Source organism: Balaenoptera physalus (assembly GCF_965194825.1).
Source record: "Balaenoptera physalus genome assembly, chromosome: 17".
NCBI lineage: Eukaryota > Metazoa > Chordata > Mammalia > Artiodactyla > Balaenopteridae > Balaenoptera > Balaenoptera physalus.
The window spans coordinates 57,997,021-58,013,053 of NC_138895.1; the positions used below are offsets into that span (position 1 = coordinate 57,997,021).

General features: G+C 45.1%; 1 protein-coding gene across 11 annotated transcripts in view; it reads right to left on the reverse strand.

The window, feature by feature from the left end:
* Positions 1 to 2,224: 2,224 nt before the first annotated feature.
* SYBU (syntabulin) overlaps positions 2,225 to 16,033 on the reverse strand; it is a 118,263-nt gene continuing 104,454 nt past the window's right edge. For 8 of the 11 annotated variants that reach the window (XM_082434299.1, XM_082434301.1, XM_082434294.1 and 5 more), the window contains 4 exons: positions 14,677 to 14,779; positions 7,686 to 7,889; positions 6,093 to 6,242; positions 2,225 to 4,201 (listed from right to left, as the gene is read on the reverse strand). In XM_082434299.1, coding sequence (XP_082290425.1) covers positions 3,106 to 4,201; positions 6,093 to 6,242; positions 7,686 to 7,889; positions 14,677 to 14,779 — 1,553 coding nt within the window. In that variant the 3' untranslated portion in view covers positions 2,225 to 3,105. Of the gene's footprint in view, positions 4,202 to 6,092; positions 6,243 to 7,685; positions 7,890 to 14,552; positions 14,595 to 14,676; positions 14,780 to 16,033 lie in introns of all 11 variants that reach the window. The other 3 variants (XM_082434295.1, XM_082434296.1, XM_082434300.1) reach the window with 3 other exon arrangements.

Sequence of the window (16,033 nt, forward strand, 5' to 3'; positions counted from 1 at the left end):
CAATTAATTCTTTCTCTCCTAGATCATCAGTTTCTTTCTCTTCATTGGCTCAATCATAAAAGCCTACAAACATTATCTCCTCTCAATATTGAAAAATAAAGCAGATCCTTGCAACGCATATTCCCTTGTAACTACTACCCACTGCCCTACTCCCCATTCACGGTAAAACTTCAAAAAAAATTAGCTGCACACATTGATTTCTGCTTTCTCTCTTCCATTCATTCTCTAACCCACTCCAATCTGGCTTCCATCCCCATTTTTGCAAATAAAATGATCTTGACAGTCACTAAGACTCTGTTGTCAAAGCCAGCGGACATCTATCTGTTCTCATGTTACTCAACTTCCTAATAGGATTTCAACACAATTGACCATTCTCTGCTCTTGGTTTTCAGAATATTGCAGTTACCTAGTTTTCCTCCTGCATTTGGGCTGCCTCTCTCAGGCTGTTTTGTTGGTTCTACATCTTCTACCTCTATCTAGATGTAGAAGTGCCCTTGGACTCAGTCCCTGGCCTTCTTTTCCTCTTTACACTCTCCCTGGATGATTTCATCCATCCCATGGTTTTAAACAGTATGTAAATGCTGAAGAACCCCTATTTTATAACCCTAGCCCTGATGACTCCTGTGATTTTCACATTCATACATTCAATTACTCACTTGACATTTCCACATATTTAACGGACTTCTCAAATTTATTGTCCCAAACTAGTTTCTCTTGAACTTTTCCATTCTCAGTAAATGACACCACTATTGACCCAGATGCTCAAGTCAAAAACCTGAGTGATCCTAAATTTCTCTCTTCCTTAAACCCTACCTCATCTCCTCCCCACATCCACATCTATCAGCAAATTGCATCAGTACTATTTTCAAGATCTATCTTTAATTATTCAACTTCATCTCTATATCCACTTCCACCTCCAAATTGTCGTCACTCATCTGGACTATTACAATGGTCTTCCTGTTGCCACTCCTGCCTCCGTACAATACATCCTGCACATAGCAGCCACAGAGTCAAAAAAAGAAAAAAAAGAAAGAAAGAAAGAAAGAAAAAAACCCAGATTGTATCATTGTCCTGTATAAAGTCTGTTAATATTTCTCATTGCGCTGGGAATAAATTCAAACCAACCCTACCATGGTTTACGTGGTCCCATATGAACTACCTTCTCTTCCACTTCTCCAACCACCCCCTTACCCCTCATTCGGCTCTAGCTACACTGGTCTCCTTGATGCCCCTCTAACATGTCAAGCTCTTTTCTGCCTCAGGGCCTTTGCCTCTGTTCTTTCTGCAAAATTTTACCTCCCATATCTTCCCACAGCTGGCTCTTCATCATCCATTAGCACTAATGTTATTTCTTCAGACAGGTGTTCCTTGCCTTTGTCCCCATCAGTCTTGGTCAAAGCACCTTATTCCCTTGGAAGCATTTACCACTCTCCAGAATTAATTTGTTCATTTGTTGGCATGTTCTGTGTCTTTCACAGACAGAATGTAAGTTCCCTGAAGGCAGAAGCCTTGTCTGTCTCCTTGGCTATTGATGACAGGCCTAGCGAAGTGCCTAAGATGTGAGCACCCAATAAGAATTTGTTGGATGAATTCATTCAACAGCTATTTTTAGAACCCCTACAAAACGCCACCTGCTGTTCTAAGTTCTTGACATTTTTCTGTGAACGAAACAGAACACAGATCTCTGCCCTCAGAGACCTAGCATTTTAGTGGGGGAGATGGGCAATAAGCAAGACATAGTAAGTGACAATACAGTACGTTTAAAGGTGATAAATGCTGTGGAAGAAGAGTTTCTGGGTGAAAACTTAGAATATTCCCCAGTCTCTTCCATTTGTGTGTAAAGTGGAAAAGTCATTTGTTTTGCAGACCCTTGAAATCTTGGCTTCTAGAGATGAAAGATGAGATCCTGAGCAATCTACCTCTTTAAGGCTCAGCTCCCTTATCTGTAAAGCAGAGTAATACCCATATCACAAGATTGGTGTGACCCTTCCCAGCCACCCACTCTCACCCTATTATTCCAAGGGGAGGAGACATACAGTGCAGCATTTTCTCCCTCTCTGAACCCCTAGCATGCTTTAAAACAAAATCAGCCCAACTTTCGTGAAAATGCTCAATATATCCTTACTGAATAAATATGTGGACTAACAAGTGTATGGATAATTTCAGAGCAAACAAACAATCAAAGCTACTTGTCTTCAGACACAATGCTTTTTAAAAGACAGAGTAGGAGGTCCTCACCTTTCTTTAATAATTATTTTTCCCTCTTTATCATTTAATTCCATTTTTACAGATCCCTACTGTTAAAGACAGAAGGATCTGCTATCCATTTAGTCTGTCTTATCATACGTAAAAGTAAAATCACAGAGATAATTATTTTATAGGAGGATAGAACGTTTATTTAAATGGAAACACTAATCTTTATTTTCTTCATGCTGAAGTGTGTGGTTACAAACGATTTTCAATAAAACACTATATATAATAAGCAAAAAATAAGTTAATACAATGTAAACCTTACATATAGTTTCATCAATTAACAGGTTTAAGAACAGACGAGCCATTTAAGACTTTGGAGCTACATCTAGTAGAAAACTGCAAACACTCAAACCTTATCAGCCCCAAGTAAGACACTAAAGAGCTATCAAGGCTTCTTCAAACCAATGACACAAATACATTTTTCTTTTTGGTTACGGTCCCCTGCTATGCACAAGACCACTGGAATGCTGTAACAATTACACATTTTAAAACGGCAAAAAGCAAAGCAAGGAGATAACATGCCAGCCTTATAGAAGCTGTCTTGAAAGTGCAAACTTTGCATTTTCTCTACCTGAACCACTAGGATAAGTACGGGCACCTCAGACGACACGGCAGGATCATGAGCATGCTTTCTGTATCACACTGGCGGGACATGTACTGGAACCAGGTCTCCATGCCTTCGAAGATACCTCCCGTTTTAAACAGTGAACAGGCTTCAGCTAAGTATAGTGCAAATCAAACACCGAGGAGCAAAAACGACAGAACAGAGACCGCCACAGGCCGACCCGCTGCTTCTCCACCTGGCAGCAGGCCACACGGCACAGACTGGCACATGGAAGTGACATCTTCTCTTTAGGGTTTGATATGACAGGCGGTGCGGCGGAGCGAGTGCAGCGCCACCGTGCAGCAGCCCCGCAGCAAGGCCCCGATGTTGTAGATGGGATCCGTTCCCCCCCTCTGCGTACTGAACGCCCACAGCACGGTGGGGACCACGGGGGCCGCCACGGCCAGGAGATCCACCAGGAAACTGCTGCTCCAGTACCGCCCCACGACGCCCCCGCCGGACAGCGGGACCAGGCCGTCCAGCCTTTCCTCCGCGGAGCCTGCAAAATCCAGCTCTCTCATGAGGCGGTTCCCACGTGCCTCCGGACCCACCTCGGCGGACGGGGTCTCCACGGGAGACAAAAGGATGGCAGAGTTTGGATTTCTTGGAGTTAAATCGACCACGATGGCAGAGATGGACTCCAGGAAGCTTTCCATCGAGTCGGCCCCGGACTCATCCTCAGGGGACGTGGAGCTGGAGGGACAGGGGTCCTGGAGCTTGAGCACGTGCCGGATGAGCTCGGAGACGTCAGGGCTGTAGGGCACCACGTCGGTCTGCACGGCCTGCTCCGCCACCGCGCTGCCCTCTTCCTGACCCTCCAACTCGAGGGTCTTTGCCCCAGGGCTGGCACGAAGCAGCTCCAGGTCGCCGGCCTCCGCGGTGGTGGCTGTCACCAGCTCATCGAACACATCTGTGCCGTGGCCCGCGCTGTGTTCCCCCAGCAGCTCGCTGCTGGCCCCCGCCTCCATGGCCGGCTCCTCCGGGGTCAGCGCATCGGCCGTCGGGCCGAAAGCCATGCCGAGGGCTAAGCCCTTCTCCGGGGAATCACACGGAAAGTCGAGACACAGCTCGTCCCTCAGAGAGCCATTGTGCGCCATCTCCATGCTCTGAAGTAGAGACTCCAGCTTCTTGTTTTGAATGTTTATGTCCACAAAATATTTCTGAATGCCTTTGTCCTTATCGGCCAAGCTGCTCCTCATCGTTTCGATGACCTGTTTGAGCTGCTGAATCTCCTTCCGGGCTTCCTTGAGGGCCAGCTGGGCCTCCACCCGGTGGCACTCTTCCTCAATCCAGTCCTCCCGCATTCGGGCCAGCTGGGACTTCAGCTCCACGATCTCACTCTCCCTAGGGCCAGAGGAGACAAGCCCTGCTCAGAAAAAGGCCAACTGTGAAGCAGGCAGCAAGCAGTTCTGGCACCCGGCCCAGCCCATGCTCTCCCACCGGAAACATACAGGTTAAATCAGTTTTGAAATTTTTTTCTTTCACAGGTATTAGCCCTGAACTGCCCCCTTAACTGTAAAATAGCTAAAATAATAACAGTAACTAGAATCAGAATAAAATATGCTATTATTGTTTTTTTTTTTTTCTTTTTGAGTGCCCACCATATGTCTGATATTTCACTAAGTACTTTTCAGGCATTATCCTCTATTCACTACAGACAGACCTCGTTTTACTGCACTTTGCTTTATGGTGCTTCGCAGATATTGTGTCTTTTTTTTACAAGTTGAAGGTTTGTGGCAAACCTGCTTTGTCAGACGCTGGTTAGCATTTTTTAGCAATTCAGGTATTTTAAAATTAAGGTTTGTGCATTGTTTTTAGATATAATGCTATTGCACCCTTAGTAGACTCTAGTGTAGTGAAATAACTTTTATATGTGCTGAGAAGTGAAAAAATTCGTATGACTCACTTTATTGCAATATTTGCTTTATTGCAGTGGTCTGGAACCGAACCTGCAATATCTCTGAGGTAGTCCTGTATTTAATATTGGAAATTGTTTCATTAGAACACATTAGCGTCTCTTAGCTTGCTTTGATCTCCATAGTCTACTCTTTCCTATGTCCACAAAACAATTTGTGGAAGGAAAGTCCATATCACTTTTAATTACCTATCAAAGGCAGAAGGCAGACTGATAAGCTTTAGCAGTGCAAAACAGTTCTGATCATACACCAATGATAATTTCTTAAAAATTTATTTAAATCATAAAAAGCTACATGTTGCAAGGACTTTGTGAAATGTTGATCATTCTCTCTCCTCTCAGGCAAGATGACACTGGATCCATCCTACACTGAAGGGAATCTATTCTATTTCTTTTTAGATCCTTCACAGGATCCTATTTCCAGATATTTGTCAAAAAATTCTTCCTTACATATAATTTCTTCATAGTCCGTGTAAATATATGTCCTCATATTCTCATGTTTATGAAGACCAGGTAGTCAGGATCCTGACATATTTGAACAGATGCTGTAAGTACTGCTTCTTTAAGTTTAGGCTTGACTCTTCTCCAGTTTCACTGCCTTCCCATACCTCCCTCCCATGACTATTCAAACCCTCCCATAGATTCCTCAAATCATAAACCAAAGACTTCCAGAAAGTAGGGTCTGACTCATGTCACCCTTACCCTGAGTTCACAGCCACTCTGGTCAGAGCTCGGCTTGTCAACTGCAAAATGACAGGGAAAAACCATCAAGCAGAAAGTCTGGCCTGTCCCAACATGTCAGTCTCTTCTCTCTGGGATAAGATCTCTTAAGCTGGGGCTGTTTTTTTTTTTTTTTTTTTTTAATTACCGTAACACTTGGCCTAGAATAATGAACCTCTTCCTTCAGCACAGAAATAGCTTGTAGGAATCACAATGGACAAGGCCATCCACTCTCTCACAGAGATAAACAGGGCTTCACAGGGGCCAACTGTGTGTGACCCATTCTGCTGAAAGTATGGGATTGTTCCTCCAAGTGTTCCCACCATTTATAAATAGTCACACACACACCCGAGTTTTCACATCAAAGCTGGACACACCCAGAAAAAGCAGAGGATCCCTTCCAACCCAGGAGGGTTCCCTGGACCCCTGAAACAGCCAAATCACGCAGGATTATAAAACAGCTCTTTTGAGAGACTGATTTAAGAAATCTGACCAAAATTAAATGAAGTCATTTGTCTTCTTTTCTTGTGTGGGTTCATATTTCATTTTATGGAAAAAGAAAATGTCCTAAACCACAGCGTGCAAGGAACGTGGGTTCACCTCTCATGCAGTCGGCGCTCAGACTCCTTGAGCCTGGTCTTCAGGTGTCTCACTGTAACCTCTTTCTGCTGCAGAGGAGTCAAGTACTGCTCTGGATTTGGGGGTTTGACACCATGATTTTCACCACAGGACATGTACCTTCCAGATCGCCTGAAACAATGGAAGTAACGAAATGTTACTTTTTCTATAAAAAGAAAAGTTAAGGCACAGCTAACAGGTTGAGAAGAAATGGCAGCCGTTTGCTGGGACGTTAAACCCCAGCAGCGTGTGACCTCACTTCAGAAGGGGGACAGTAATCCACCTGCCCATCTTAGGACTGTTCAAACTGGGAAGATTGGGGGCGGGGTGTTTGTGGAGGGGGCGGGGACAGGGGAGAGGGAGATTTTCTGTGGCCTAGGGATGATCTCATATAAAATAATGCACAATTGTCCACAGGCCTGCCTGGCAGTTCAGAGTAACAGGCTATTCTGTTAAAGGACAATGAGTAGGGGCAGGTGGGAGGGCAGGAAGGGAGCGAGATGACCTCGCTTCCACACAATGTGCCACTTGCCTAAAGATCCTGATTGTTGTTAGTTGAATTCAGATTGTTCTGACATCAGTGTGAGTGTGCTGACTTGGTGGAAGCTTTCCTTCTTCTGCAGGGAAAAAGGCTAGTCCAGTCTCACCAGATAGGTTTTGTAAGAGAGGCGCCCACTGCTCTACAAAACTTCCCTTGCTGGAATCTTGGCCTGGCCAAGAGTTGGGTATCCCTGCTGTTAAGAGCTGACTAATGAGACCGGGATGCCCAGGAGGAGGAAGACCGAAGGAGGAGGGCTGGCAGCTTCTTCCCCGACTCGGGACCGCATCCAAGCCGCTGCACTAGCCCTGTTCCCCCTGAGCCTGTGCTCCATCCAAGGTGGCACGAGTCCAGCATCCAGTTCCTAACTCTCCTGTTGGGGCCTGTTTGGATGTGCAGTTCCTTTTTTTCTGCACCCTCATGCCTCCCGGGAACTAATTCATTCCTTGCTTGACCGTCAGATCTCATTTCAATTTCACTTTTTCAGAAGCCTCCTCTGACCCCTCTGGCCCGAGTTGGAGCCCGTCCCCACCTTTTACATACACATATAACAACAGGTACTTGCAGAATAATCCTAATGTGTTTCTGTCATTAGATAGCTAATATTTTTCTTCTCCTCTGGGCAGTCAGCAGAGGGACCATCTCAGTTGTTTACTCCTCTATTCCCAGTGCTTTACACAGTACTGGGCACAACGTGGTACTCAATAAACATCTGGTGTTTGAATGAATGAGCAAACACACGAATGGCTCTTCTCTGTTCGGAGGGAAATGCATAGGACCCTCCTACTGCCGCTGTGCCATTTTTTCTGTCTAGCCAGGAACTCCTGGGACTGCGGAACCTTATTAGAAATGAAATTGTGGCTCGTGCCCTTTCTGCAGCAGCCCTTGAAGGATTAGCTGAGTGTGGGAAAGGAAGGAGAAGTGTCGTATTACAGAATAAGGCAGGGGATCAAGAGTTGTATCATTTTTTTTTTTAAGAGAAGCTTACCAAGTAGGACAAACTAAGCGTCATGAATTGGGAGACAGACGGCACTCACCTCATGACGGGGCTGCAGTCACTTCCCTTGTAGGAGCCGGAGTTGCTGCTACTGGGGGAAGAAGGCGCATAACTGGGGTGGATGTTAACGGGACTCAGCTGATTCCTGCACAGCATGGACAGAAGGTCCTTCTCCCGTGGGGAGGGTGGGCTGTTGCCAGACTTGTACGATGAAGCTCCATTGCTCCGCCCGTGGGGACCTCGACTGGGAGAGAAGCATGAAGAATGTGAGAATCCTTGGGGCTGTTGATACCCAAATGCGAACGCTTTGTTCCTTCTTAAAGCTAGTCACCACTGAGGAAATCCAATCTATAGGGTTGAAAAGGGCAACATAATTATTCCAGCAATTTGGCGTTGTGAGTGGCCTTCTTCCCACCTGCCCGATATTTTCTCTCCTGTGTCACCAGCACAGGCAACCTCTCCCTCTTCTATTCTTTCAGATAGTTTCTGACCATAGATTAAACCCAGCTGCCTGCTGAGAACACAAACCATGTAAAATATCGATTTGGTTTAGTTTCGTTCCAGAGGCCATTTTGAAGATGTGGCTTTTGTTCCAGTATACCTGTTTCTGCGTTAAAATATCCAGGTTTGGCTCATGTGTTGGGTAAGAAAATTAGGGTGTTTCATTTGGAGGATGGGGGAGAAGGGGTTTGCCCGTAAAGAAGAAGGAAAAAACAGGATAGATAAATATAACCCACATAAATGTATCGCCTATAATTTTTTTTAAAAATAAATTTATTTATTTATTTATGGCTGTGTTGGGTCTTCGTTTCTGTGCGAGGGCTTTCTCCAGTTGCGGCGAGCGAGGGCCACTCTTCATCACGCTGCGCGGGCCTCTCACTGTTGCGGCCTCTCCCGTTGCGGAGCACAGGCTCCAGACGCGCAGGCTCAGTAGTTGTGGCTCATGGGCTCAGTTACTCCGTGGCATGTGGGATCTTCCCAGACCAGGGCTCGAACCCGTGTCCCCTGCATTGGCAGGCGGATTCCTAACCACTGCGCCACCAGGGAAGCCCTCGCCTATAATTTTAACCATCTATTTTTTTTCTTTTTCTTTCCATCCCCCATGACATAGCACAACCTTTATCATTTAACTGCTTAAATGTTAGCCCCCTTTTTTCCCCTGCCTCTTGTCTTGCCCCTCCAGCAAGGAGGCTGTCCCTGTGGTGAGACTGGCTTTTCCAATATGGAATTTGAGTATCACTAGCCTCCTCAAAGCCATTCAATGATTCCCCGCAGCCTCCAGAATAAAGGCCAGACCCCTTAATACAGCTCCCAAGGTCTGATCCCACCACCCCATCCAACCCATCCTCTGCTCTTCCTCCCCCTGCATTCCAGACGATGTACAGTTTCCTGATGGTCCATGCTCTCCATCCTCTTTTTAGTTTTGAACTTATTATTTTCTCTGCCTAGAATGTTCTTCTGCTCCTACCCTGAGCCTCTGGGTACCTCCTACTTCAATACTGATGGGAACCTACTCCAAGCAGCCTTCTCTGGACCCTTCATTCCCGAGGCCAGTGTAGGTGCTGTTCGCTGGTGCTTCCCAACACCCTGTGCAGACTTCACCGGGGAACTTATCACAGTGCATCACCACGCACGTCTGTCTGTCTTTTCCACTAGACCAGGGCATCCTGAGGGCAGAAACACAGCCTGTGCTTTTACATCCCCACTACCTCCTGGCACATGCTAGGTTCTTCCTAAATGACTGCTAAGTGAATAAACCGGGTTGAAGTCCTGGCACTGCCACTTACTAGGGACTTAGGCAACTAAGCCACTTAATATTGGGGATATATGATAACTTTCACAGATTTGACGTGCACATAAATCAAAGAATGGATGTTGAGTACATTGGACAAGCTGTTAAGGGCAATTCAACTGCAGGGTACTGTTTCTGGATAAACTGTTTGAACTTCCCTGTTAATCTAGTTCCATTAAATTTGATACCCCGGAGTGTAAGGAAGCATCTAGAGAATGTTGAAATTACTTAAATAGGGTAGCACGTCTATGTCAGTAATATATCTTGCTGACATTACAAGGAAACAAAAGGGAACAAGATACTTTTCATATAGCAGGACTTATTTTTGTCAATCCCTCTTTGCAATTTTGATTACAACTGTATCCAACGGACACATCTCACTGAGAAACATGAGTGAATGTGAGTATGAGTGTGTGTGTGGGTCTACTTGGCTCCAAAATCACAATTACTTACTTAAGATCAAATACAATTTGAACTAGCGGTCAACCCACTAAATCACATATAAATGAAACATCACCAAGTTCTAAAGTTAAAAAGTTCTTTCCTTTTGAAATCATGCACATGGACTCTGCCTCCTTTTTTGTGAGAAGAGGACATTTTATATGGAACAGATGGGCCGGTGGCTTTGTGACAAACCAACTTCAGCAGTTCTTTGGTGGGCGTGGGGCAGAAAAGAACATGTACTCTGGCTTGGATGTGCCTCTCTGTGCTTCACTTCTGTTGGCCTGACTATTTCTTAATGTGGCTATGAGAAACATGGAGAGTCAACGATTACAAGTTAGGAGAAAGAGTAAAGAGCTATCCCTCATGTGGACCTGGGGAATTCTATTCTGAGTTAACCTTTGCTGAGAACCTTCTGTGACCCAAGCCTTGTTGCAGGTGCTCTATGAACATTGTTTCACTTAATTTTGACCATCATGGCAATAAGGCTTATGGCAATAAGACCGGTACAATGATCATTTCCCTTTTATATTATGTGAAGTACAGGCAGTACTCAGTTATGTGAAATAACTGAGGCTCAGGGGAAAAAAAAAACTGGTTCAAGAACTCACAGCTCAACTGGGATTTAAATCCAGGTCTCAACTCTACAGACATGTCTCCAGCTTTATACAAATGGAATATATTGTTTGGGTCTTGTAAACAGGTATATTAGGTACTGGCTAGGTATGTGGTTATTACCTGAAGAATTTACCACCGATTTCTTTAGTTTGATGCACGCACTAAGATGCACGATTAGTGACGTACAAATTAAATGAGATGAGGATTTTGTAAGAACTCATCTGCTATACAGAACAGAGCAAAAACTCTTCAAACTATCAAACATTACTAAGGTATAATTGAGTCTTGAAATATATTTCAGGAAATGAGTTATTAGGCTGTTTGTAATAGCTAACTTTTAAAAAAGAAACTACATGCTTTAAATTATCAGTTCTGTTCCTTACATTTAGTTTAGTTCAAATGCTAACATGTGTGGGTACAAACTCATTGTGGATGATAATAAAAAACATTTGCAATGGAGAGGACAGGATTCCATGTTTGTCAAGGCCGTGCACAGGCCTTGACAAATCTGACGCTACCTTCCTAACCCTCCCCACATCCCTTGGTCTGATGGACAAAAAGAATGCAGCCCACAGAGAGGAGATAGAATTCTGGTACCCCGCCCCCTTCCTGCAAACCTGAACCAGTAACTGGAAAGTGAGAGAAAGGGAGAAGTGAAGAAGGGATCCTCAGCAGGCGCCCAGGTGACTCTCTATTCTCCAGGCATTGCCCTTTCCTTCAGGTAACATCCTCACCCTCACCGTCACCGTCACCACCACCATCACCACCACCATGCTCATCATCATTGTTATGGGCTGAATGGTGTCCTCCCCAAATTCGCAGATTGAAGCCTTAACCCCCGGTACCTAGGAATGTGACTGTATTTGGATATGGGGCTTTAAAAAAGGTATTTACGCTAAAATGAGGCCCTTAGGGTGGGCCCTAATCCCAATTTGACCAGTGCCCTTACAGGAAGAGGAAATTTGGACACAGACAGGCACAGAGAAAAGACTAGGCGAGGAAACAGGGACAAGACAGCCATCTACAAGCCAAGGAGCAAGGCCTCCACAGAAGCCAGTCCTGCTGACACCTTGATCTTGGACCTCTAGCTTCCAGAATTGTGAGAAAGTACATTTCTGTTGTTTAAGTCCCCCAGTCTATGGTATTTTGTTATAACAGCCTGAGCAAACTAATACGATCATATTCACCACCACCACCACCATCAGTGGCAGCAGCGGCAGCATCTTGCCCATTAGTATTATTTTTATCACTATTGACTAAAACAAGCATGTAATGACTCTTTTCCTGAGTTCTGGGCACCGTGTTAAGCACTCATATCTATCAGTTCATTTAAATCAGTGAGGTAGATGCCATTATTACCCCATTTTCCAGAACAGGAAACTGAGGCTCGGGGCCCTAGGTCTTGCACCTAATAAGCAATGGACGCTGAACTCAAGCCCAGGTCCATCTGACTCCAAATCCTGAGCTTTTTTTTTTTCTTCTTCTTACTTCTCTCTGCCTCTGATAAGATTAGAATTTTAGCTTTGTTGTTGTTTTTTTTTAATTAATTTATTTTTGGCTGCATTGAGTCTTCGTTGCTGTGCACAGGCTTTCTCTAGTTGCGGCGAGGGGGGGCTACTCTTTGTTGTGGTGTGCGGGCCTCTCATTGCGGTGGCTTCTCTTGTTGCAGAGCAAGGGCTCTAGGTGTGCAGGTTTCAGTAGTTGTGGCACGCGGACTCTAGAGCGCAGGCTCAGCAGTTGTGGCACATGGGCTTAGTTGCTCTGCGGCATGTGGCATCGTCCAGGACCAGGGCTTGAACCCGCGTCCCCTGCATTGGCAGGCGGATTTTAACCACTGCGCCACCAGGGAAGCCCTAGGGTTCTAGTTTACAAAAGAGAATTCCTCAGAAATATCAGCAGAGTTGGCCTTCTCTAAGAAGAGATGGTTTGTAAATCTTTTAAGTTTTGTTTTTAAAATTGCCTGTCAAAAACATTCTTTCCAACTACCCCTGTCCTTCATTTCCCCTACCCCTTCACCAAATGTTCCCGCTAGCCTTCCTCCCAGGATCTAATTCTCCACAAAGTAAATTCATTTATTACAGGAGGAACCAGCCAATTAAAAGAATCATAAGCTATTTTAAAGTTTTGCATGGATACCCGGCCCATCTAGAGGAGCTATCCTCAATGCATGGTCCTGTAGAACACAAAGATTATGTGAAACACCTGAGATGTTCCATCCCAGATATCTACTGATGGTGTTCTGTGCCTGGGTCAGATAAAAAAAGTGAACATAATGGATAGAACATTTGCCTATTTCAATTTCCTGTCTATTAAGCATATATCTGATTTCCACATAATTATATTTAACTACTTTATGTTTAACACATCAATTTTTCATCACTGAGAGAATTCATGGATTCCAGACTAGAATATTTTCTCTAAGTCACTCAGCATAACTGACTACCTTGGAATTTAACCACAAACACAAATTCCTTTGAAATGCTTAACAAAATTGGCTTGCTCTTCATGCCATTTCTTTTTTCTTTTGCCTCTCTGTTCTTTGATGCCTTGTACCATAAGTATGTGCTAATTTCTTGAATGGGTGAGATAAATGGCTTATTCTCAGAGCAAGCCACGTCTGATTTGTATAGAGAATGTTTATAGTTACATCCTGTGATCCCAGAGGCACTTCATTTCCAAAATAAATGGTATTTATCTATTTTGAAGAACAATTGTGCTTCTTCACTGTGGACTTCACTCTTTAGTTACAAGTTTGTTTGGCTTCAGCTTTAACAATAAAACTCTGCACTGGGGCTCTCAGGTCCCTTTATAAATATCAGCCATATCTTCTGCTCACCTAAGAGAAGTGGGAAACATTGGCTTGCTCAGTCCTGGAAATGTAAGCTTTTAGAAACTAAACAGCTTTTCTTCAGCAAGGAACCTTAAAAATCATGTGGTCCAATCTCCTTTTTACACACTTGGACACTGTGGCCCAGGACAGTCAAGTGACAGTGACCCCTGGTGTCATGTGGCTCACTCCATCGCTTTGTTCAGGTCCCTGCCCAGAGCTCACCTCATCACAGAGTCTCCAGCAACCAGCCTATCTAGACTATACCAAACATCCTATTACCCTCTATATCCTTTCCCTGTATTTAAAAATATATATATTATTTATATGCATTTATTATCCTTCTTTCTCTACTAGAAAGAAAATAGTTTTTCATAAGTTTTGTTTACTGCCATATCTCTAGAAACTGCCTCACAGTAGATGCTCGATAAATACGTATTGAATGAATAAATGAAGCCACTGACGGCAGCAGAGAATCCTGGGGCTGACAAGCTGTCGCCAAACGTGAACAGTGGCTCCCATTTCCCTCAAAGTCCTTCTCTCCCCCAGTCCAAACAGCACCAATGGCGAACACCTGCTGATGTTTACTATGCTTCCAGCAATGACCTCACACTTTACCTGAATTAACTAATTTAACCCTAACAATAAACCCTACCAGGTGGGTATGACTGTAGCCCTGTTTTCCAGGTGAGAAAACTGAGGCGTGGAGAAGTTGAGCAACTTGCTCAGGGCCACACAGCCTGTAGATGGTGGAGCCGCCATTCAAACCAAGGTAGCCTGGCTCCAGAGCCCTCACACTTCGCTATTCTGTTCTACTGCCTCTTTCGGTGGGTAGGGGGCACCCAGGCCTATGAACTCCGTACTTTCTTCACCCCTTCCCCAAGTGAACGTTGGAGGTGGCCAGAGGGTCGCTATGCTTCTTTCACAAAGACAAAAAAGGAAGCTCAGCTAGAGGAAAGAAAGGATGAAGTCAGAGGCTCTACAGCTAAGAGGACAGATTCATGAAGGGGTGGCAGGGTGGGAAGTGGGAGACGACTAGCCTTATCCTCAGGTGAGCACACAGGTGGGTGAGGGAAGGAGAGAGCAGGGAGGGAAGGCGCCAGGGCTGCATGAGAGGGCGTCGCGGGCGGAGGAACACAGGGCAACCACGTCGTGACCAGGGTAGGTGAGGCTGGGAAAAGTACCAACTGTGAATCACTGTAAAAACCAACCAAACAGAAAGCACTCACTGAATAAGCATAAAATCGGAACGCACAGTAATCCAGGTGGTTCTAGAGAAACATAAAGTACAGGTAAGTCGCCCGGGTAACGCGTCTTAACAATTACAGAGCAGGAGGCAGGAGGCGGGCCTACTTGCGTGAGAAAGAGGACCGCTTGCTTCCCGCAGCAGACATGTGGACCTCAGGAGCCGAGAAGCTGCCGGTGCTGCTCGAGGAGCTGAAATCGGCTTCGCTACCTGCAAAACAAAGGGGGAGAGAAGCATGGAGGAAATGAAACCCGAGAACACGCCGGCCAGTTCCCTGCCCTCCGACGGCCCTGGCTCCCCGCGTTTGCACACGGACTCAGCAAGTGGCCGGGTTCCAGCGCTCCCAGGCTCCCAGCGTTTTCCGCAAAGCAGACGAGAGAAGGCGCAGGCATGAGGGCGTCGTTTCATAAGCACAGCTTGGGAGCACAGTGAGGCAGGTTTCATAGATGCCGGCTTCCTGCAGAGGAGCAGCGGTGACCCGGGTCCGGCCCCAGTGCCCGCCTCTCCCTGTGCGCCAGCGCCCCCGGGAACATCAACGTGCCGGCCCCAACGTTCAGCAGAATGAAAAGCCTGCTCGTCACCCCCAAAGAAGTTTTTCCCAGAGAGTTTATCTTTAGGCTTTGTAGTCGTCTAGCCGTACTTGACTTTGGCACGTTAGGGTCTGGAGATAAGCAACCGTCTAGAAGCTGTCATGGGGAAAGCCTGGGCTCCAGATAACTGCTCCAACCGGCACTATCTGATTATCCACCTTCTCTGGCTGCAGCTGCAGTTTTTCTATGAAGAACAGAACCTTAACAAATAGCAGGAACTGAACATTTCCAAAGACAGTGAAAAAAGTTCACAGTGACAGTGACAGAAGCTGTGAATGAAATTGAAATTTGAATAGTTCTGGGGGTGAGTGGAGGGGTTTATTAGTTTGCAAAGATCACGTTACATTTGAGCAGACTAGAGTTCAGTGTGTAATTGGAAACATGCTGTGTGGTAGAATAACTAATATAAATTCATTTTTAACAAAAAAATACATAGTTCTGAAATAGTAATACTGAAAACATTCCATGGATTGCCTGGGGAAGTGCAGGGGCATGGAAGAGGTAACAGAACAACAGGAAGAAGAGAACCAGGATTTTTTTTTTTTAAAGAAGAAATTCCAGATGTTTTTGGAAAAATCAATCTGATAGGTACACAATTTTATTTGACCTTGTTTCTCAACTCCTATGCCACAATTTGAGACTCTTCTGTTCTAAACCCCAGAGCCAGATCACATTTCTGAGTTGAGGAAAATAGGAATAATCTAAATCCCTTGCATTTCTAACAAGCAGTGATCAGTAATCATCATTTATTGATGATCACAAGTCTTTACTGAGAGCATACTAGGTTCCAGGCCCTGTTCAAAATTCTTTCTATACTTTGTATCTGTTCATCTTGACAGCTTTGTAAGGCAGATATTAATCTCACTCTTCTACT